The sequence below is a fragment of the Drosophila mauritiana genome, chromosome 2L (assembly GCF_004382145.1).
Source record: "Drosophila mauritiana strain mau12 chromosome 2L, ASM438214v1, whole genome shotgun sequence".
In the NCBI taxonomy this organism is placed as follows: Eukaryota; Metazoa; Arthropoda; class Insecta; order Diptera; family Drosophilidae; genus Drosophila; species Drosophila mauritiana.
Window position 1 is genome coordinate 6,434,774 of NC_046667.1, and position 24,135 is coordinate 6,458,908.

Here is a 24,135-nt window from a genome sequence, read left to right on the forward strand (position 1 = left end):
TATCCTTTATTTTTGTGTTTGTGTGGGTAGTGGTGGGTGGATGGAGCAGCAGCTGGCCTTTTACAGTCCCTCTCACAGACGACCTTTCGGTCTAAAAATAAGCGCCTTCACACAGACAGGCCGCTCCACGTGCCACGCCCCACTGGCCAGGTGGGCGGCGTGGACAGGTGTGTGCGTTAATTGCGGAGAGGAAAACCTGCGGCTTAGCCAAACAGTGGCATGCGTTCTCCTGGCGTCTAAAAACGCGGCGTAAAAAGCTGAAACCGCCAGCGAGGCACATAAAAGTGTCAGGCAGACATAAATTTATGTTGGCTTGCAATTTTCCAACACCAGCACACATCACTGCCTCTTTACCTGTGTACCTGTGCACAGGTGAGGGGGAATTGGAAGTGGGCATGGGAGTGGAAAAGGGGTTGCGGCGCAAGGACGAGTTTATATTTTGTGTAGCATACTTTGCGGCCAGCGCGGCTTTATTATTAAAATTGCCCCCAAAGTTGGGGGGAAACTCTATCCAGCTGGGATTTGCTTGTGCCACACGCTGCAAAGCGAGTTAAAGGATACACACATTCATATTTATGGGAATTTAGCGAGAAATAGAGTAGCGATTATATGCAAAAATACATGCTTGCCAATTAGCTGTCACATAAAAAGAGTTTCGCAGAACTTTGTAGGATTTAACAAGGTACTTAGTTCCTTACTAATACCATTGGTAAAGTAAAGTCAAGAACATGGCCTTTACAGGTGTTATTACTAATTAAATAAAGACTTTACGCCATACACTAAAATTGTAGGGATGATTCTGCACCAATGACATTACATAAGTGAGTCACCCCAACCTCTGGGGAAAACATCCTGTTCAGCCATCAGAATTAAGAGCCGCAGTTTGGCGGCGGTTGCTAATTAACTGCCGCTCTCGAAAAGTGTGCCAAATGTCTAATTAAGGATAATCCTTTTTTGCATACTGCTACTACTTGAGGGGAAAAAGGGTTGGGACTTACGTAGATTTTTGCGGAATATGCGATGCGGTGTCATTTGCTTTCTACTCTCAGTTTTCTCCAGTTTTGTGTTTCATACATTTTGAGCATTGCTTTTGTGCCATCTTTATGTTTAATGTGTATCGCAGCTATTTTTGACCTTTTTCTCATTTCTGTTTATCGCTTTAGTTCACTTTGGCTTAATTAACTAGTTTTGCTTGGTTTTAGTTTGGATACCGACTAACGCTACTCTACTGCCACTAAACTCGATTTGTTCAGCTAATGAAATCGAACAAAAAGTCGTAAATGTATAGTATTAATTATTATTGCGCTACTTACATGCAGTTATTCTATTTAATTGGTTTGTTTGATTCATAATTTGTTCGTTTTCCCATTGAATCCTCCATTTGTGTAATAAATTTACTTTGGCCATTCGGTAATTTTACTTTTTTTTACTTTCTGGAAACTGAATTGCACTTTTTTGCAATTTTTTGAGTCGCTGGTTTGTTTCATTTATCTCAATTCAAACATTTATGCTTTGTTTATGGCTGCGTTTTTATTTCGTTTGATTTAATTAAACTTTCCAACTGAGGCTTCCCCCCATCACACGGACATTATTCAGTTTTATTTCCTTTCTGTTTGGGCAGTAAATTTGATGATCAAATTTATGAGTAACCAAAATCAAATTAAAAACGTAATTCAATCTATGCAAACAGAGAGACTAATGTTATTCAAATTGAGTTCGCATTCAAGCTCGGAATGCGCTTAGTACACAAACTTCTCACTTCAATCGTGCGTTCTGTCAGCGGTTTGCAAATCCAGACTCAATTATGAGCCAAGTCCATAAATTCAGTCGCAATTTATGGGTCACTTTTCGCCCCCACCCCCCGCCTAGTGTGCTATTACACATTTTGGAAAAACTTTCCCTTGGCAAACGATAAAACCGTTCGACTATCAGAAAATGTCATTTAGAATGTTGTCAGATTTGATTTATGCTGGCCATTTCCGTTCAAGCCGAGCGGCACGAAGCTCAGCTGGCTCACGTGTAGCGTTTTCAATAAATTTGTTTTTCAATTTTATTTCTGTTTGCTCTTCATTGGGAATTTATGCCAAATATGCATACATTACAACGAAATGAAAAAGTAATTCAAACCGAAAGTGTTGCCCTGACAAGCCGACTGTCGAAATACCAGCTCTAATTTATGTTTTGCGACTCAAGTGAAAATATTTTGTGATATATTGCTTGCAAATCATGTTACTAAGAAACAAAATGTCACAGACAAAAATTAAAAAATGCAAACAATTCAAATAATAAAGAGGAAATTCGGCAGAGTGTTTGCCATAATGAAGGGACCTTTTGTGAGGGCATTGAAATGTCACACCTGTCACAGGAGAAAAGCCGCATGTGTAAATTTTTATTGCCTACCTTTATGCGCGCTCTCTCTGCGTGCTTGTGTGTGTGTGTGTCGTGTCTGTGTGAGTCGGGGTCTGCTGTGTGCTTGTGTGTGTGAGTTATGTTTTCACAACCATGTTGATTTTGTCCGCTTTGTCCGCATACATATACATTTGTTTGTTTATGCTCCTTTTTGGGCACACTTACTTGGCATTTCGCATTTCCCTGCTGCTGCTTTGCTTATTAATTTTACACAAAATGCCATTTAACTTAGTTGTTGCTTTTTTTCTTGCCGTCGCCGCCGCCGTTTGGCTATTTGAGTTGCCATTTAGCCGCTTGCTGTGTTTGTGAGTGTCGTGGGTGTGTTCATGATAAATCACATTGAATGCAATTTACAGAAAAACATTTCGTTCGCACGTTCCGGTTGAAGTTTGCTGTGTTCCATCATACTTTTGTTATCAGAATTTCCTGCTGCCATAACTTAAGTTTATTGCTGTTGCATATCGCCGCCATTGCCCAGACCAGCTTTCGACTCCGGCGGCACCTGTTGTTGGACAGAAAGTGAGCCATTACTCAAAAATATCAATTCCAATTATTTTCCACATTAAGTGACAGTACAGCATCGGAGAAAATGACAGTGGAAAGGAGAGTTTGGTTGAAGCACAATCAAGGCATTAGCAAACATTTAGGTAAAGTAGCCAGTTTGGGTGTGTGTGTGTTTCTAGTGTCTCTGGATGTGTGGTGTGTGTGCGTGCGTGTCAGTGTGTGTGTATCTAGCCTGCGTAAAAGGAAAACACATCGAGCAACAACAAGTCCCACACACAAACATACGCCAAAGGATACAAATGTTGGATAGCCAAAACAATTTGTTCGAATCAAACGAGGGATCAACGAAAATTCGGGGCAAACGCAAAAAGTATTCAAGGCGAAACTTTCGGAATAATAATGGAAAAAAGCTTCAAAAAACACAGGAATATGATGGAACTCATAGGAAAAACTATCATCAAACAGGGAAAACAAATAATCCAAAGAACGTAGCAGACAAAAACTAAGGCAAACACAACTAAAGCAAAAGGAAAACCACAATATTTCGCCAAGATCCAAGGCCCAGAAAAAGGGCAACAAACCAACAGCAAACACATACGATTATGACTGGGACTTAGGCCCAAAATAAAGTTCGGCTGGTAAACCATATTAAGCCCAAAGTGTAACAAGTGTAATGCAGACTCAACGCGTTCAATATTAAATTAAGAAGCAACCGAACCGGAAAAGTTTCTGTGGAAGATAAAGGAAAAGGAAAACACCATTGCTTATGCGGGATGCCAAAGAGACTGAGTGGCTTATGCTCGAAATCAAAACACATTTAAACTATATGGCTTAATAAGTATGAAATATGTAGATTTGATTCGTTCACATTTTATTTATGCAGAAAGAATACACTGTCTTTCTTAACAAAATGATATAGAAAGAGGATAATAGGCTTATGCATATTCAAAACATCAAACATCAATATCTATCTTAACTTTAAACGATATGAAAGCATGTAAATATTTTGGTCCGCAGTAAAAGTTGGCGATTAGACAGCGAATAATTGGTAATAGATTGGAAAATCCTGCAACTAATGACAACATCGACAATGAGCACGACACTTAACAACTTGACAACGATGAGGAACCAATAAAAGTTATCTGACAACCGCGACTGTACCTAGTATCTGAAGGATGTGGGATATGGAATCAAACTTAGCGGCCATAGAAACTATGAAAGTCCAGGAAATCCATGGAATCTGTTTGATTTTGTTGTTGCTGATCGATCTACACCAGGGACGATGGGCATTAAAAACCAATAATTGTAACAAAACAGGAATGACAGTGGGTGTGTTTTTATTTTGGCGGTGAATTGGTGGGTTTGTTTTTAATTTGGAGAGCAGGAGAAATAGAGAGAGTTATATATATAATATATAATTGTGGTAGGAGAGTGGAATATATTACAATGTAAGAATTAGGGTATGCACACTTCACTCACCAGTTTCTTGAAACAATCCTCAAAGAAGGCGGTCATCGAGCGGTACAAGTGCCGCTTAACCCCCGAAAGGCTATGCCCCTCATCCGGATATATCTGCTGCTTATAGAGCACTCCCTTGCTGGTCAGAGAACGGGCCAGGACCATGGATTGCTGCACATGGACATTGTCGTCGGCGGTTCCGTGGACCAGCAGGAACTGGCGATCCCGCAGGTTGTCCACGTACTTGGACAGGTCACTCTCCTCGTAGCCCTTGTAGTTGTCAGTCACGTTGGGGAAACTCAGATAGCGTTCCGCATACGTGGAATCTTAAATGAATGAAAAGGCCATTGATTTTTATGGTATTATTTAAACCTTCAAGGATAAATGAAACTCACCATATAACTTCCAGTTGGTAACCGGTGACACACTGATGCCGCACTGGAAAATGGACTGCTGCCCGGCTAGGGCCAATGCAGCTGTGTATCCTCCGTAACTCCAGCCCCAGACGCCCATTCTGCGTGAGTCGATGAAGTGCAGGTTATCCCTGAGGTACTCACTGACCTCCAGTTGATCGGAGACCTCCACGCTGCCCAGACGCTTGTAGACCTCGTGGAGCAGCTGGTAGCCCTGACCGGCAGATCCCCGTCCGTCGATCTCAACGACAATGTAATCCTTGCTGCCGGACAGATAGGTGTTCCAATCGACGTGCCAGTGATCGGTGACCAGCTGACTGCCGGGTCCGGAGTACACATGCAGAATGGTGGGATACCGTGTTATCTCGTCCTCGCGCAGCACGGGCGGCAGATATAGTCGGACCTGGGCATGATAGCCGCCGGAGATCATCACTGGGAAAGTCTTGATTTGCGGCATGGCCGTCTTGGCCATCTTCTCCTTCAACCGCGTGTTGTTCTGCACGATAACCAGGAGTTCCAGGAACTGAGACTTCGGCTCCTCCCCTGCTTTCTCATCACCACCCTCCGTGGGTGGTTCTTCCTGCTGGGTGCTGTGTCGTTTCGTCTTCCCACTGTCCGCAGTGGCGGATTTCAAGCCGTAAAGTATGGAGGTGGGTACCACTGGTCCCAGGCAATCGATTAGTACGTACTTCGCGTGCCGTGAGATTGGAAACTTCGCCTCATGGTACAGGCAATCACTGGGAGGCGGTGGTAGTGGAGCACTTTGACCCCGCCCCGGAGGCTGTTGCTCCACCGGCAGAGCTGGCTGCGGCGGTTGAGCCTCCGCTTCCTCGGAATCCTCCCAGTCATCGTCCCAGGCGGTCACCAACTTGGGCGGCGACTTGGTGTGACCTTCGTCGTAGCCGTCGGACCACTGCGAAACCGCCGGACACGTCAGGCAGTCGGGAGAGCGCAAGGCCTGACCTTGGCGGGCCGGCAGGGCGGATACGCGATACAGATGCTGCTGCGACGGAAGACGCTCCGGAGTTCCCAGGAAGTAACTACAAGATGATGATAAATGCCTCATATATATTTAAAGCATTAAATGATTGTAAGTGCATTCAATATATTCACATCCAGAACACTACGTTCCACCAAAGGCACGGAAATACGCCCGGCTTGGTGTGTGCGCAATCACTTACATCCAATTATCCAACTGATCCCAGTGCAGCAATCGATTCACTTCGTACGGCCCATGGGTGAGGGGCAGCACCCGGTTCTTGTCGATGTCCACGTGCACAATGTGCCGGAAATAGCCTGTGATTAAGAGGTATTGGTTTCAGGCGCGAGAGGAGAGGCGAAAGGAGGCGAGCAGCAAGCCAGCCTTGTCATTCTGGGGGAAACAAAGGCCAATTTGACAACTCACTGACTTACCAAACAGTCCATCTCGCAGCGGGGATATGGCCACGTAGATGCTGGCATTGGCGGCAAACAGCGGCACTGCGACAGTGTCCACCCATCCACGTCCATCTCCGCTCACCCGGTGGGTCTGCAATGGCGAACGGCGGAAGGGGTTCATTAGCAGATTGCTGGCCGGCTGGCCGGACATGCCACCATCAAACTCACCTCGATGCACTGGAACGACGGAGCCTTGCACACACTGACCACCGAGATGTTCTGCGGTCGATTGAGCCACACCACCGCGATCTTCGAGTGACTCACCCAACTGGCGCTGCTGAAGTAGTGATCTCTGTGGATCACAATGATTTCGGATAAGGTAACAACATTTGTTATATGCTATATGTAATTATATACACAAAGAGAAAACGAACTTACTCATTAGCTATAATCTGAGGAGGATGCAGGTCGGTGACGTGAACTTTCAGCGGATCCTTTAGGTCAGCCACTCGTAGGGTGACCGTGGGATTCTGAGTGCCCGGCTTGGGGTAGCTATGATACAATAAGGAAAACATAACAATATGAATGGGGAGTTAAAGCTTTAATCTCATTTGTTATTTCTAGAAGACGACCCAAACCCTCAAATGAGACAACACTGACATCTTGCAATGACCTTTCCAGATCCGTTCTAGTAATTTATCAAACCCAATTGACAGGGGATCAACCTCCAAGCGTCACAGCTTGTTTAGACACCCCAAAAGTTGTTTTGTCTTACGTATAGCAACCGATTCTAACGCCCCAACTATCAGCACACCCGAATCGGAGTTGGCAAGGGTATGGCGACCCGAAAAAGGATGAAGCCAGTGCCCAAATCCACCTGTGAAAAGGTTTCGCCACTGTCACTTCATGAATTTTAAGCGTGGCGCTAGGAGCCCATTAGATGTTACGAGGGAACGAGGGGCACGACGACGATGAGGCATCATTAACACATAATCGAAAAGCGATTTAGCCAGAGCTCCGGACCTAATGGGGTCACGACTTACCGTAAGGACCTGATTTCCGGGTACAGGCTGGCATGCGGATTACTGCCGCCCGCTCCAGCGCTCCCGCTTCCTACTCCTCCAGCGCCGACTGCCGCTGCAGCTGCTGCTCCTCCGCCGGACGGACCCGTCGTGCCGTACCAGGCGAAGTGCTGCTCCTGGACGTGCGTGTCGTTGAAGGTGGCATATAGCATCAGTTGGCCATTGTCGGACATCCAAATCGCATTATTTGCATGAAGGATCTCCTCTGCGAAGTGCGAAACAGAACGGAAAATGGAAATAAGTGCCAGTTGAGGAAAATACCGTGCAACATGCGCCTCCGGCTTGCAAGTAATGCAGTTTGCATCTCGAGGAATATCTTCATTTCACAGTAGACTTATACTAAGAACTTATATATAAAAAACTTATATTATATGCTACCCATATGGCAGCTTAAGAAGGTTAAACAACAGATAATATTTGTTTGTCTAAAGATTTGTATGTTCTTCCTAGGGATGATTTGATTATTCCTGATTATCTTTACAACTAAATCCTCATCCACACATGCGATATATCCTTGCAAATGCCACTCACCTTCGTACAGCCAATCGGGAATGCCGTTGTACACCACTCCGGGCACCGCATCGTGGGTAATCCGATGCACGGACGCACTGCGGACCTCCTCCCGGTAATAGATATCGTAGCTCTGGACCCAGACCAGTGCGTTTCCAGCTGGCGTAAATCGTGCGTAGTGCAGGTAGGGCCATTCATCCTGGTGCGGACTGTGGCGCAGCTTGATGCTCTCGCTGTCGGGGATTAGGGGCGCAATGCTAAAGTGTGGACGGCTGCGGAATGATGCCGGAACTCACCTGGTCTGAATGTCGTAGAGCGTGTACTGGGCCAAGTACGAGTGCCGGAACAGTTTCACAACATTCTGGGCCAGGAGCAGATAGCGCTTGTCCGCCGATATGGTGAAGGTGAAGGGTGACAGGGTTTTCTGTGTGGAGCAAGTGGAGCCGTTGAGTGGTATTAAATGCTGGTTGCAAATTATGCGGCTGTAACAGTGCGAACACACTGCGTATACGCAATTTTAATTAAAATTTTAATGGTCTTTTCTGATTCGCACGCAAAATGGCGGAAGTTTGCCACCATGGTGGTGGCTGGTTGGAAATTTTTGAAATTTGCGGCATTGTTTACGGCTCTGGATGTCGAAAATTGTTTGCCAACGAGTTGCCGCCTTAATTTGCCTGGGAAAACAATCTGAAAATTATTCTCGGCAGACCAACGTAACCGAGAGCCAAGTTGATGTCTAGTATTTTGCTATTCATTGCTCATTTCGTGTTTGAGTTTGACGGCGAAGTAACTTTAATGCCAGATCCTTAGCCAACTATGAATATGTATTGCCATTATGCCGTTGCGACTGCTCGTTCGAGTTTCTTTGGATTCGGCTGCACATTAATTATTTCCCACTCAACTGATTCAACTGGCAACTGTTGACTTGCAGCGGCTGCACTTGTTGCACTCCCTGTCTGCATTTTTGGGCCCTCGAGGCACTCAGAATGTTCGTTTGCCAAGTTGGCAAGGAAAAGCTTCTGGTTACCGCCCTTTGACCCCCTATCCCCCTTTCCATTCATTTTCCTCCCTTTCAGTTTTGCCTTATTTGTTTGTTTTTCAATTCCATTCGCGCATTATTCATTAGAAAGCGTTGTACGTCCCGCGATTTCCCCGCGCGTTTTCCACATGTGTGTGTTTACCCAGTCATTGACATAAAAATCTTTTTGCCTTTTATCGCTATCGCTGTATTGGGGCGAGAGTCGCCGCACTCAGTTAACGATAACTTGGCCCATTTGTTTCGCCCACATTTGTGCGCGCCATAATATCAGTTAACATTGCCAAGTCGAGTGTGTACACTTGAGATATCTGCCTTGGGGCCGCCCCCTGCCAACTAACAACACTTTCTAGGACTCCGACAACTTCGCTAGTCGTAAATAAGATGGGGCAAATATTTATTCAGCTCAGAGAGATAAGCAATAAGCAAACAAACAGTCCGGCAAGGGGGCAAGGGGATTCAGCGAAATGTACTTACAAATGTCACATTGGACATGAGGACACGTTCCGAGCGATTGGCTGCATTCAGCAGACAGATGCGACCCAAATGGTCCTGGTACAGAAACTCCTCGCCTGCAAAAAATGGAATGAATGCGGAAATTAAAAGCGATTTGCCACATAGAACTGCCACTAAGGGGCACTCATGGCATACACGCAAAAAAAACGTTTCTAATAATCTGATTGCCAAAAAGTATGCAATGAACGTTCTGTAACGTTGCTGTTGCATACTTTTAAGCACCTTTGCCGTGGATTTTCACCAAAGTGTAGCACTCACCATCGATCCAGCTGCCGTTGGAGTGCTGCGGCACGAAGAGGCCATCGACGATGTCCTGCAGCTTGATGCGCTGCCCTTTGACCCGCGGTCCCTCATCGGGGGGCGTGAGCAGCACCTTTTTTAATAAATGTAGAAATTTTATATGTTGTCTTCTGCACACTCACACAGACAGACAGCCAGCCAACCAGACAAACAGACAGACAGACAGACAGTCAGGCAGGCACAACACATACACAACATCAACAGCAACAACGAATGGAGGGGAAAATGTTCGGTTTGGTGGTGTGGGGGGGTTAAATTTATCAGGCAGCCACAAAATTGCAAAAAAGTAAACAAACAGACAAAAGACAAAAATGAGCGTAACGTATTTACACAAAAATTTATCACAGTTTTTTCATATATATAAGTACATACATATAAAGATACACATAAATATTAATGGTCGCTTTAGTTTTCTTTTTTCGTTTGGGGCATTGTTGAAATATTTACGTGGCAGCCCAAAAGCAGGCCACACAAAAAAATGTGTCACTGGTGAACGACACAGTTTTACCAATTAAAAGAGAAAACTTTCAACATCCAATAGCGCATGAGGATTTGTATTTCGTGTGGAGATTTTAAATTGAGCAGAGTAACAGTTTACAATTAAACAAAACTGTGTGGGACCAAAATGAAATTGGCATTGTGGTGTTTAGTTTTAGCGAGGCTTGCCATTTATTCATTAGCGATATGTCAGTTGGAATACTCTAGCTAAACGACTATTCCAAAATTAAAGTGCTTTTAGGAGAGTATTCAACAATGGTCTGTTAGAGATTGAATTTAATTTTGGTGTTTTCGTGTGTGTGAAGTGGATGTGCTCTTGTTTTGACAGTATTTTGGTTATTGCTTTGGACCTATTTTCGAAAACAAACGCAATTGCACAGTCCGTTTGTTGAATCAATTTCGGGATTTCGGGTTGGCCAATCACTGACAATTGTCCATATTAGCCACGAGCCACGCAAAATAGAAATTCATTTAATTGCCCATAAATATATGCGTAACACCGATTTCGACAATTAAGCCGCCCAGTTGGTGCCTAATTATATCGCCAGGGACAATAACCAAACATCATGCTGTACTAGTTGTGGTCGGCCTTCTGGCCAAGTGTTGGACTCGGACTTACCACCGATGTAACAATCAGGGCCAGGACAATGATGATGACCAGCAGCGCGATCAGGATTCCGCGCCAGTTCCTTTGGTTGGGATTGCTGGAGACCAACTGTGGAAAATCAAAAGAAAACAGTCAGAGAAAGCTGCGAAACATTTGGGAAATTAATTGATAAACGCCGGAATGCAAATGCTGCACATAAAGAGCACGTGCGGCTCATTACACCGAAAGTTATGAAGGCCGAGCATGGCCATAATCAACCGGTCAGAACCGCAAATAATTGGTCGGCCAAGATGCAATTAGTAAACTGATGATTCAGTTTTCCCCTTCTGCGAGGCCTCATAAACGATTTTCCTTCCAATTTATGTCTGCTCTTAGGCAAACACACACACACAGTCCCCATATTGCGAGCATGTTGAGCACAAATACCCGGCCAAAACCCCTTGGAAATCAAGGCTTAATGCATATTTAATGTTGTCAAGCAACAAAGGAAAACAGAAACCCAAATTAAACACGACAAAAACTTAACTCACGCAGCCCGCACAAGTTGATACCGATTTTTACGAGCAGTTGGGGTTTTATTTTTTGGATGGAACTCTGCCTGATTTCCATCATATCGCACATATAACTACATCCCCGTTTAGCCGAATAATTAATTAAGGGCTCATAAAACTACGCTCCTCGCAAGATAATAAAGAAATGACAATGTATTAATCAGAAGTTGCGTGCCAGGAGGCTTATCTAACTAATTGGGCAGAAATATAAGTTGGATTTTATTATTTAATAAGAGTTTTTAAGATTCCCTAATTGAACTATGGAATACTCTACAGACTAGAGTCCATAACGAATTGATTTTCCCACCAATTTAGCTTATCAAGAGTGCCTTAAAAGGTAGAATCCTCAATTAAAATCGCATAAATGTGTTCCACCTGCAAAGCTTCCCTTTTGGCCATTAGTGCAGGCGGGTAAATCGCGGTTCTTAATTAATAACACGTCGCACATACAAATGGGGAACAAATTGCGAGGGAACACGTGTACAAGGTACAACACACGCATCCTTGCCAGCATGTTTATTTATAAGGCATCCGATCCCCATGATGCCCCTATATGTATGTGCTGGAAATCGCAACCCAGTGGTATTTATTACTTAGCCCCGTAGTTGTGCCGCAAATAAGGTGAACAGAACGTAAACCAAACTATCAAACAACAATAGAGAGCTCAAGCTTTGGCAACTTTCGTTAAACTTTATTTCAACGCTTCGGTGCTTGAAAATATTTTCGTGAAAGCAATCATAATAATAATGATGATTTCTTGCTGGGGGCGCACGCGTCGTATACTTAATGTGTCCTAATTGAATTGCATTTATTCTCCTCGGGAGGGTCAAGTAATAGAGTCCTCAGGACACTTGTTTAGCACACAGCAGAGCTCAAAACACTCATCTTGATTGCCATGGAGGAAAATGAAAATGCGTACACACGAGCTCAAGAAAATATGCAAAAAAACGACCATAAATGAAATTTAAACACTCAACTTGATGAGTTGCTGTTAACGCTAAAGGAATTAAAAATAATGACAGTCATCAATTTGAACAATGGCCGTTGCTGCCGCAAGATTCAATGAGTTTACTTCTGACGTTGCCAGTTAATGGTGGAATTTGAAGGATACCCAGGATGAGCGGAGCACATGAGCTGCGCATCCTGTTAATTTCCATTCATTTTTAATGCCTTGCCATTAGGCGTTACTCAAAGACGGAAAATTGTTCTTCTAGAAAACGGAAACAGCAAGGTTGGGTAAAATTAGTTGAGTTTAAATGTTTCCTATTTATGTGGCTAAGAAAATTAGCTGGCAGATGTGTTTTTTTTTAGCCTTTTAAGCTTATGTTTAACTTTAACTAAATTTAATTTAAATTTAGAAATTTAAACTTACAATTTACAATTTTACAAATTGCATGCGCTACAATAAATATAATAAATCAGCGAATGGCGACCATAAATAAACAAACTTTACCCATTGCAAGTAAAGATTTTCAGATTGTCAGCGATCTCGGTTTCCCCGAGCTGCAATAAATAAATTCGAAGGCCGCTTGTTTTATGGGCATTTCCGGGCATTGTAAACTATGTGCGGCCCAAATGGAAAAATATTGTATCCAAATTACCCACACAATGCGACACTCGATGCATGAGAACGAAATGCACGACCGGAAATCGTAATGGAAATGGATTGCGTTTTAAGTGCGTGGAAAAACAAAAACGCGGACGATTGCGGTGATTGCGAGAAAGTAAACCTCTTTCGCCGTTTAATGATGTTTGCTCGCGTGATTTTCATTTCTGCTGACTTTTGATTACCATGGGATTTTGGATCAGCATTGTTATCCTTCCATCTTCATTGTGTCCGCAAACAGGCAAACCACTTTTTACCCACCGCAAAAAAAAGCGCAGTGAGTGCGGCTTGATTAAATTCCCGGTTACCTGAGATTCTGACCATCCGGAATCCGAACTGCTGAAATATTCTTTCTCAGGCATCGTTCAGAGTTTGAGTTTAAGCTGGAAAACTTACCCTGACCGAGCTTAAAAGCAGAGAATAACCAAATTAAGTCCAGCTCTATCCTCTTCCTATCTCTCTCTGCCCCGCCCCACCTGCTTTCGCCTTTCGCCGCCCACTTTCACTTGCGCTTTCCCCAAGCTGGCCAGGGGGCAGAGATAATGCGAATGGCCATCCACTCATCCCCATCCTTACTCACACACACACACACTCACTCACACAAACACCTACAATCCGGGCAGAGCATTAGCTGCCTTTTGCGGTTGAGCTGGGCAAACTCGGGCTGCTCCTCGAGTGCAGAAAGTTGAAGGAGCCAGCTGGTTTGGGGGGCATCCTTGAGGGAGGTGGTGGTGTGGTGGAACTACGTTGGCTGGTGCTGGAGAGCCGCCAGTTATTTGCATAAGTTGTCATAGTTATTAAGCTCTGAGCGTTAAAATTCTTTCCTGCATACTTTTAAGCGCATTAAAAATAGATGCCAGCTATAGTATTTGTCGAACCAAAGGGGAAAATGAGAGAGAGAGAGCGAGAAAGGCGGGGGCGTGGCCACATGCCGCTGGCAGTGAAAGTGTCGTTTTCAATTAACTTTCGAGTTGGCTCAACAGCGCTGAAGATGGCCCAGTTAATCGCATTAGAAACCATCTGTTTGACACACAAAAAGAAGGTCAGCTACGTCGATCCAATATGGATTTCAGGACTTTCCATTTTGAAATTAAATTTGCGCCAGCAATTATGATGGCGAAATAATAAGGGTTTTGGCTCAATGAAGAAAGGATGTCGGAGTAAAGAACTGAACTATGAATGATTACTCAGGCGAATTTCTTTGGATCACTAATTTCCACAAATTATATATAATGAAAAAACCTTATTAAAATATGTAATCAATTGTCGATATAAAAATTAAATTAGTTTTGAAAAACGTAGTCCTTTTTAAGCAGCAGTCCTATGCAGCATACGTGACTAAAATTAAATATCCCTAGTATATATTCAAATTTGTGCTGACCTCCAACCTTTGCCGAATAAAAGTTTATCTAGCACTGTTTGCTTTTCACTCAAAGTCAAAGTGTGTGTGTGCAAAAGTTCTGAGCCAATGAAAGCTGACTTATTGCATTTTTCGCTGGATCCTCTGTGCCTTGGAGGTCCTGTGTGCCTCCTGCGAGCCTGCGTCACCTGGGTCCACATTCCGCTCAAACGATATTGGCCTTTGCATTGGGCGGGCGACATTAGTAAGCAATCTTTATGGCCCGCTGCCTTCCTGCCAAACATGAAATCCATAAACAGTCCTTCGGCGTTCGCGGGCGATTGTGGAAATGAAAAGGATGCAACAACACCGGGGTGCATCCTTGCACGCCACTTGCACTGTGTGGGTGAGGTCCTTAAGGGCGGCTGTGTGTGAGTGTGCCCGTCTGTGTCTGGCTTTCCGGCATGCCAGCCCTATTGTCTACCTCCGATTCCTGCCCACCTGTCCTCTCACCATCGCGTTTGGCGCTGTTGTCAACAGCAGTTTAGCTCAAGGCCATAACGGCACAGCATTTGCTATATCTGTCACGTGGTTCCCCATTTCCCCAGTTCCTCGGTTCCTCCTCGGTTCCTTGGTGTGTGCGGGTTTTCCCCCATGTCAACACATACTTGAGCTTCCATTACACGGCCATGATTGCTTATTTTTCTGTACTCCGCGCTTCCGATCTGCTCCGGCAGGTGGCGCGCCTGTCGGCGGTCGTTAAGTTGCCTGAATTTGTCAAAATAAAATGTAATATGCCAGCGCGCTGACACAATTGAATGCGATGTGCAGTCGCTGACTTTGGCTGGTTGTTCGAGCAAGAGTGATTATTTTGAGCCATTTCGCCAACGGCAGTTTCAATTTTATGATTTTAAGCTTGACTTAACTTGATTTATGGGGAAGTAAACACTCACCGAAACTGGGCAAGGTAGCTAAATAAATGATGAAGGAAATAAGTTTTGGAACAGAAAGCTGTGGTGCTACATCTTTCATAAATGTAATCTATTCGTACACATTTTCAATCACACAAACTCACTAAGCAACCTCAATTTAAATCTTAGATCGAAATTAATATGTATTGTATTAAGCACACTTAATCTTCAACCTGCCAGGCGAAACCCCAATATTAATCACATATTTAGCAAATATTGACTTTAGCTCTTGCAGGACCTTTCCTTTGGCAACAGCAACACCTGTCAGCCGAAATTAGCATAGTCAAAACAGTTAATATAGATGCAGTGCACTGGCCAAATCGATTGCTCCCAAAATATATGGCCAATAGTGTGGGCTGGCAAACGGCACATCCATGCGTTGGTGGGTGGTAATCGAAGTGGAAATTCCGGCTAATTTATTTCCGCTCGAATGGCTGATGGCCATTGCGACTGGCTGTTTATTCCGGGCAGCGATTGACACTCCCACTTGGGCGGGAAAGTCCTCCCCAGACGACTTGGTATGCCAAGCACACACACAGACACGCGTTGCATGGCTAATTCAATTTCGCAATTGTAGTCAGCTCCGTCAGCGTTTTGCATTTGAATAACATGCGGAATTTATTTCAATTAGCATCGCAGCCACAGAGTTGATGCCACGGCGCCGCAAAGAATCCAGCGATGCGGCACGAGAAGCTGACCATCAAAGACCGGAAAACTCGGAAAAGCGAGAGTGGATGTTGGATGGTGGATAGTGAAAAAGCCGGGAGGAAACTCAAGTCTCGGCGTGGAGTAGTCGGCGAACTTTCCTGCCTCCCCAGAGTACTTCTCAAAGTTGAAATCAGAGTGAGTAGCGACTGAAGTGGCGATGTAAGTGCTAAGTCAGCTCGTCGGCCAAGTGGAGCTAATAATAAATTCAATCGCGGAAGGTAATCTGTGGATAAACCAATCGAGGATTTCCCCAAGTGACTCTCCTAGTCGTTCAGCAAGCATTTATGCATTAAAGCCATGTAAATTTAAGGATTTCAAGTAAGCAAAGTTGGTTAGTCTTGCTGTAAAAGTATGGCAGTCCATTGATTTAAAACACTTCATTCTTATTTATTAAAACAAATTGTGCACTTTTTATGCAACAGCCAACTAATTAACCTCTTGAAACGCGCATAATTATAGCCAATTTCACGATTTGGTAAATATTGTCATTTAATAAAAAAAAGCGAATATAATGAGAGCTTTGTGTTTTACGTTTGACAACGCTTTTTCATTACATAAATTACCAAAAATTCAGTTGCACTGCCTTCAAGGCATTTTTCTTGTGCTGAAATTCAAATTAAATAGCCATATTTACATAAATGTGCCGTAATGACGCTAGAGAGTTAATTAGATTGCATAACAATAACCCTTACATTCTGCTTACGTCAGCTAGGCAACTTTCTAATGCCAAGCCTTATGTATTCTCCTGGCGCGCTTTTCAATTTTCCCCGCCATTAAACAATTTGAAATTTTAATCCCAACCAGAAGTTTGGGTTTCCTTGACTTTCGAATGTGCTCCGCGATAACCGGAAACTCAGGGAATCGGCACACGCACACACGTTCCGGGAAATATTTGTTTTTAAAATTAATTATGCCTTATTATATTTGGGCTCAAAACATATTCCGCCCTTTTATTTTTTACTCTGCCTCTGCTGGCTGCGTACGCAAAAAGTGTAACAAAAGAAATTACCTCATCATCGTAATTATCCTGCTCCGGCATGACGCGATGTTTGTGGGCTTACGGCGATGGATTTAGCGGAAGTCCGATGGGCGCGGTGGGTGGCTGGTGTTTGGTTGACAAATTAAAGAAGCCGCCGGCTGTTGTCTCTGCGGTCCGCTGGCTTTATGCTTTTCAGATTGCTAATCGAATCTATCAGCTGCACCGGGCGATAAATTGCGAGCTCTGGCAATTTGTCTAGTTGTGAAAATCAGCTCGCTGCGTCCGCCTTGGGCGTCTGGTGGGGCTCGAGATAACTGGAGTTACTGCCCATGGTCATGCCTTCGCGAATTATTCGGCAGCTCGTCCTTGACTTTTGCCAGCTGTCCTTCCGCCTTGCGTCGACCACGCCCCGTTGCCCTGTACCACTTGTTTGTTGTTGCTAATTATGGTAGGGGCGTTTTGTTTTCCGACGTTTGACTTAGGAACTCGCAATGCGCTTTTGCTGTTCGCTTTTCCCGCTCGACGCGTCTGCCCCGCCTAATGAGCGTGCATTCTCAGTTTTCCCAGCTGCAGCCAGTACGGTTCATCCTTTGTCTCGTTGGTGTAGTTGTAGTTGTAGTTGCAGGCGTTGGTGTAGTTGTGCCCGTTGTTGAGACACTAATGATGCAGCATACTTTTAGGCCAAGCGCTAAATTGGAATAGAGTGGGTTTGGAGTGGGGAGAAAAAACACACACGATATTTTAAAATTCACTTCTTGCTTAAACATTTTCTTGTTGCTCTGGTGTTTTGTTGTTGTTGTTCTTGGTTGCTGTTCATATGCACTGTGTGTTGTTGTTGTTGTTAGTGCCAATTTGTTGTTTGTTGTGCTTTTAGCCTTGGTCGTGTGTGTGTGTGTATGCGGGGGTGTTAGGGTTGTGCTTATATAACATGACACATGCTGCATACTTTCGTTCTTGTGTTTGTGTTGGGCTTTGCTGGCATTTGAATGTGGGTTAAGTAGTCTACTGCTTAAATATTTGCATAAACAAAGGCCGCTGCCCAAAAGCAGGCGATGTTAGTTCTAATTACATGTACTGCGACTATGTTTCCAGTCTTGTACTTTTCGATTGGTGGGTAGAAACATGCAGGTAACCCCAAAAAACTAATCTGTTTATTATGCAAAATGTCGCAGGCGGTGGAAAAGGGGGCGTGGTTGCTACACTTTAAACACGACTGCGTTGTTATATGCAAATTAAATCCATGGGACGGGGTGCAGTGGCTGAGAGCAGTGTTAATAGCATTACATTTTCAATTTAAGTTATGGCAAGTTTTTCCTCGCTCCTTTGCTTTTTTTCTTGGTACCGCTTATAAGTAGCTTATTATGCAAAATGCATGCACAGTTAACAATGACTACAGGGTATGTGCAGATGTGGAGAGACATTCACAGTTGGGTGGAAATTGTGCTAAAGTCCGTATCATTTGTTTGTGGTGTTAATGAGGAATTCAAGTGATCGCCATCATATAGCAAATGGTTCGTATTAAATAAGTTTATAGGCTACAAAAATTATTAAGTTTAAGTTTAAATAAAAGGTGAAGAACGATTTTCTGCTGTCAATCGCAATGACTCAACAGCTTTCCGAGCCACAAGAGGATCAAGCGAGTGTTATCCCCATAATCCAAAGGCTATCAAAGCTATTTTCTATATGTATACTATAATTACCCTGAATGTCAGCTTTGTAGCTCGTCGGCATGAGGAAGACAAATGACACCACACCCAAATAAAAGCAGCATACATATTCCTGTCGGAAAAGCGTTAAAACTTGTTCTTGGCCCCAAGAGAAGCTTTGGCTTAAATAGCCAATGACACACAAATAATCTACAATAGCCCCATGGCAGCAAGGCGAGGGGGTTTTGGAAGGGAAGAGTGTTTATCATTCGCCTGAGTCATCTTTAGGGAGCATTCACTGTGCACTCCGCTTCCTCGAAGCGCATTACAATGCATAAACTTTGGTCATTGTGGGGCTTCTGCCCGCCTTTCACCTCAACCGACTTGCTCAACTATAAATTTAAGCAAAATGTTGAAAGAAAACACAATCCTCGACCTAAACGTCACTTTTGGGAACAATGGCAATGTTTGATATATGTGCATGTGTAGCTGCTAACATAAATTTCATTAATTTTTACGTAGCCAAATTGTTTGGGACTTTTGTTATGTTCTTTTGCTATATTGTTTTGTATTATTTCTTACGCAGCCAAGCGCAAATGGTATTGTTTTCATAAAAATGATTTTCATTTTTACCTCGAACAATGTACCATTGAAATACTCCTCGCAGCCAAGTAAAACAAAACATTTTGCATATTTGTGGTGGCTCCGAATGACGGAGTTCTGCTGACCCACGGATTGTAATTTACGGCTCCTTTTAAGGATACCGGAAACTATATAAGCATTTTTAGAATTTTCATTAAAATACTGCTATAAAAACTGTTAAGAAATCGTATAAAAAATCGTATCTAAACAATTTTGTATACCTTCTTTATGCAGTTAAAGCACGTTCCTCTTCACGAATTCCACTGCTTAATAGTTGCAATTAAATTTATTATGCAACTTTCTATGGAAAATTCAGTGCGTGGTAAATACCCCGGTTCGTATTTTCCATTTTGATACTATGAAAAGTTTTTTAGCTTTCTTTGCAACTTGGTTTCATGTGTTTTGTTATCAACATGTTGACATTCACTCGAATGGGGCACTCCATTGCCCATCCTACTCTTATTGTACTATCTCGCTCTGACAACGACTTCCGGCATGCTGCAACCGTGCGTAAGTCACTTCCGGTTGAAGGACGAGTGCCGTTTCATAAAGTTCCACACACACAAATTCCCAGCGCACTGCCAGTATCATTCGTATCTACTCGCATTTTGCTTTAAAAAATATTTTAAATTTATTGCTTCAATGACCACACGAAGATCGATCACGCGGACTCCACCACCTCGGCGGCATAGCAGCAGCAGCAGCAGCAGCAGCAGCAGCAGCAGCAGCAGCAGCATCAGCAGCAGCGGCCGCAGCAGCAGCAGCAGCAGCAACAGCAACAGCAGTCAGCTTTATTTGATTATTTTATCCTTTTGCCCCGCCCATTTGCAGCCCCCCATTTCAGCGGCACTTTCACAGCAAAATATTGCTTAGCATAAAATTAGGCCGGCACCATTAAACAGGGGGCCAACCAGTGGGACACAAGTGGCAAGGCCATCAGCTCCACCTCTGCACCCCCTTTGTTTACTATTGCGACGGCGACGAGGCTTGCACATTAGTTTTAATGCATGTTTCATGCGCCATTAGGCTTAATTAGTGGCATTCGCTTCCCCCAGCGAACTCAACTTAAATGGGTTTCAATGTTGCTGCCGAGGTCAAGGGTTGGGGGTGGGGTGGGTGCTATTTTCGTCCAGACTGCAATCTGCAGCCTGTAGACCGACATTATGGCTCTTAACTCCGCTCCTGTGCTCCGCTCCCCATTGAGCTCAGCGGTGGTCGTCATTCATCAGCCGTTCATTTGGCTTTAAGCCCCCGCCACACGCACGCTGCAGAAAAATGAAGATTTAATTAAAACAAATAATAAATGCTTTCGGGGGCAGCCCAACCAGAAGCGGCTTAAAGCAGGACCAAACAAATTGTCTCTTATGGCACGGCATTAGCCCTTCGGCCTTGGTGGCAACAAGATTTCCATCTCGACAGCCAACTCAGCTACCAGTTCAAATTTGCCAGCAACAATGTAGTGACTACCAAATTTAGATGCCTGCCTTTGGCCAACAGCAGTTGATTTGTCTCGAGACTGAAGTGCTTTCTAGGCAGTGATGCCAATAGTTTTGGATGTCACACAACTAAGAAACAACTAAATAATCAATAATAGTTCATCCCACGAATGCAAGCCAAGATTCCAGTTTTAAAAAGACATCCTATAAGCTCATAACCAGTGGCGTGAAAAAGTCCGACTTACAAGGTACTATGTTCCAGCTGATTTGGCCAGCATCGCTGTTGATTTCAGATACTTCCGCCGAATGGCGCCAACACTTTATGGCCAGCACAGGACGCGTTGGCTTATAGGCCATAAACAGGCTAGTCGCCAGGCCATTGGAGCGAACAAAATGCTCGACATGTTTGCCCAGACAGCTGGAAGAAACTCTGGGCGAGAATAGGAATAAATTTGGCCAAAGACAACTGAAAGTGGCCCACCAGAAAACAAGACTAGTTAACTGGTATGGCGGCAGCTAGGGCTGAAGATTGTCCAATTGTAGAGCGGGGCATAAAAGCCAAATTAGGATGGAAGTTGGCCAAAGTAAGTAAACAAATAAAGACGACGACAAATGACAAGGAATAAGAGAGACAAGTTCATGTCCATGTCACTGTCTCCTCGTTTCGTTTTGTTTTGGCTCGTTCCGTGTTTGCTTTATTTCGATTTTTCTTCTTTGAGGCAATTTCACTGTAAATTTATGGCCCACATTTCCTTAGAACATTTTTCACCTTGTAAAAGTCAAGACCGCGAAAAAAACAAAATTACATAAAAGCCAGAGAGAAGAAGAAAATTTCCAGGGAGCGCATTCAAAAAATTATCAAAACAAGCACGACCGCCTCGAAATTGTAAAAATCGGCATGAAAATATTCTACAATAATAAACAGGCTCAAAAATGTTTAAACAGCTTCGGGAAAACTGGAGACAAAGGAAGGAAAATCCAAATATATATAATATATACGATGAGACAACACCAAAGGCAAAAGTTCAATGAAATCAAGAATAAAAAGAGCAATTGTTCGATTTCAGATAATGTAAGAATTGAATAAAAGATATATATAAGCTGTATTATCATTAAAATGCCGATGACCTATTGCGGATAATTAATCGAAAGTTCAGTTCAATGTTCGCAGAATTGACTTCACGCATTTATTCTAATTTATTCGAAATTTGTTTACTTTAATTGAGAGATTTACTTCTCGACGTCTTGGATAAATATATTTGTTTTCATAGTAATCAATAGGTCAATTGTTTGGGTTTTAGGTAAATAAAGGCGGAAATTGTTTAAATTATATTTACTCAGGACTGGAAGCGGCATATGGAACTTCTCCTGTGGTTTTTATAATATTAGTGTGTTAATTTGAAAATTCGATTTTTATGGACCCTGTTTGAATATTACCCTGAAAATATATTCCATAACATTACCCCTGCCACAGCACACGTAAGAAAAATAACTATAAATAACATGGAAATGTTTTGATTATTGCGGCAAAAGCTTTTAATGTACAACCTGTCGTATACACAATATTTTACGCTAAGCCAACAAACAAAGCCGAAGAATTGTGAGACTGCAAGCAAATGCGAAGATTTTCCCATCTCTCGACTGTCTGCTTGTGTCAGACGAAAGCTGAAAATGATTTTAGCATCTTTTCTGAGGTCAGTCAAAAGACGTTTCCTCTCATCTGACAGATTGACAGATATCGGAGGTATTGAGCGAATCAAGTGTCTCGAAGATCCCAAGAAATTTCCATAAGCGAGCTCGGTTTGCTATTCAATATATTTTTCAATTTTCCTGGTTAAATCTTTCAATTAAATAGCTTTATTTATTTATGCGGGCACCCTCTGTGTGAGGCACATTAATTAAAATGGAAAACCAGAAGAAAATTATTTATGGCATAATTGAGAATTGTTTTCGCAAAATTAAAAAAGAACTATTGAAAAGTAAACAAGTGGAAAATTGACCACTGTGTTTAATACACTACACTTTATATGAAAATAAATTACTAACAATAAATTTATTTGCCAAAGTAAATAAATTTCTTGCTTAAGGTTGCGATTTTAATAGAGAATGCGATGAGAAAACACCAATAAACACATCTAGCTGATGCTAATAATTTAATGAAGTATTCTTATATGTATGAACACGAATATAATTTCGATTTCAATTGAAAATGCGCCATTAGTTGGCTATTCAAGAATTCAATTTCTATCGAACAAAGATGCTTCGCTGATTGATGTTTATGGAGCGCAATTTGTTCTGGCCGCTCGAAAGAATCTTACATGGGCACATATATGTACATATATCGAAAGTTCGTACGAGGTGAGTCAGATTGATGGGCCAGCCGTTGAGTAATGGTTGCAGATAAATGTCCAAATTCAAAGTGTTTAAAGTACAATGCGGCAGAGATAATACAACAAAGGATTTGTTTATGCGATTTTACAATAAAGAAATCGCATAAAAACCTAAAAAGATACTTCTTTAATCATAAAATAAAGTGTGTGCTAATTTTGGTCATTTCGATTGCCTTCTCAGAAGGCACAAATAGCAATAAGCAATTTTAATTGGCCATTATATATACAGCTTTGTGAGTGGATATCCTTCGACTGCATTTGATCCTCCTATAAATAAGCATTTATCGAACTGCCCGCATTTTGAAAGGCCCCACAGAAAGCGGCTAACTAGCTCGGCCACAAAAACTCATTACAATCGGCAATTCAATGGAATTGGCAAGACGCAGAGGTGGAATCGACAACGAAAACTATTTGGAAAGGCTCTTTAGCAAATGGAATGCGGCATGGAAAAGTTTTGCCAACGTCCTTGCCACATGCGATACCGTGCCGTGCTGCAGGATCTGGATTAATGCGGCACCGCAATCGAGCCGCATTGCAACCACCCCGGGGCACTCGGTCCACCCACCGGCAGCCATAATTTTCAATTGCAATACCAATTGATGGATAATCTTTTTTTTCACCCATTTCTGCAGCTCATGTCTTATAAATTATTCATAGCTTTCGTTTCGAGTTGGTTTCGAATGACCGGAAAATTGCATTATAGACATACCGATGGCACAGGAAAGGTAGAAATGACAGGCGGGCAGGTCGGCTCGGATGCTTTCCACTCGAACATGTCATTGGTGCATTAAGGTCACCCCAGCCATGTCAGCCAGCCATGTGTCCTGTTCGTCCTGGCTGTCCTCCCTGCTCCGCTGTACCCTGTATCCTGTCTGCCGTTGACCAGCGGCAACAAAACATAAAATATACATGCCATGGCCGCTCAGTACGGAAAAGTGTCACGAAAACTGTTAAAAAGCGCTTCAGCAACTTTCACAATCAACAAACATGACAAAAACTGTATGTTCCCATGTTGCCCATGCCGCACCATCCCCACAGCTCCACAGCCCCACATCCTCGCATCCCCATTGTCCGCAGCGCCCTCTGTGGAACGAAAACAAAAACAAGTGTCAAACACAAACGCAAATACAACAAAAATGAAATGGCAAAAACTTGCT

The 24,135-nt window shown here is 43.2% G+C and overlaps 1 protein-coding gene across 4 annotated transcripts in view; it reads right to left on the reverse strand.

The window, feature by feature from the left end:
- Window positions 1–24,135, reverse strand: part of LOC117146123 (inactive dipeptidyl peptidase 10) — a 32,648-nt gene that overhangs the window by 1,139 nt on the left and 7,374 nt on the right. The window contains exons 2-15 of one of the 4 annotated variants that reach the window (XR_004459768.1): window positions 16,895–17,552; window positions 10,723–10,818; window positions 9,564–9,678; window positions 9,267–9,361; window positions 8,050–8,177; window positions 7,775–7,986; window positions 7,205–7,448; window positions 6,600–6,713; window positions 6,390–6,513; window positions 6,198–6,312; window positions 5,966–6,080; window positions 4,767–5,824; window positions 4,393–4,697; window positions 2,575–2,911 (exon numbers count right to left, since the gene is read on the reverse strand). Coding sequence is in view for 2 of the 4 variants with exons in the window: in XM_033312129.1 (XP_033168020.1) it covers window positions 4,110–4,181; window positions 4,393–4,697; window positions 4,767–5,824; window positions 5,966–6,080; window positions 6,198–6,312; window positions 6,390–6,513; window positions 6,600–6,713; window positions 7,205–7,448; window positions 7,775–7,986; window positions 8,050–8,177; window positions 9,267–9,361; window positions 9,564–9,678; window positions 10,723–10,818; window positions 16,895–16,924 (2,823 nt within the window). In the remaining 2 variants the exon portion in view is untranslated. Of the gene's footprint in view, window positions 1–2,193; window positions 2,912–3,823; window positions 4,182–4,392; window positions 4,698–4,766; window positions 5,825–5,965; window positions 6,081–6,197; window positions 6,313–6,389; window positions 6,514–6,599; window positions 6,714–7,204; window positions 7,449–7,774; window positions 7,987–8,049; window positions 8,178–9,266; window positions 9,362–9,563; window positions 9,679–10,722; window positions 10,819–16,894; window positions 17,553–24,135 lie in introns of those variants that run through there. The other 3 variants (XR_004459762.1, XM_033312131.1, XM_033312129.1) reach the window with 3 other exon arrangements.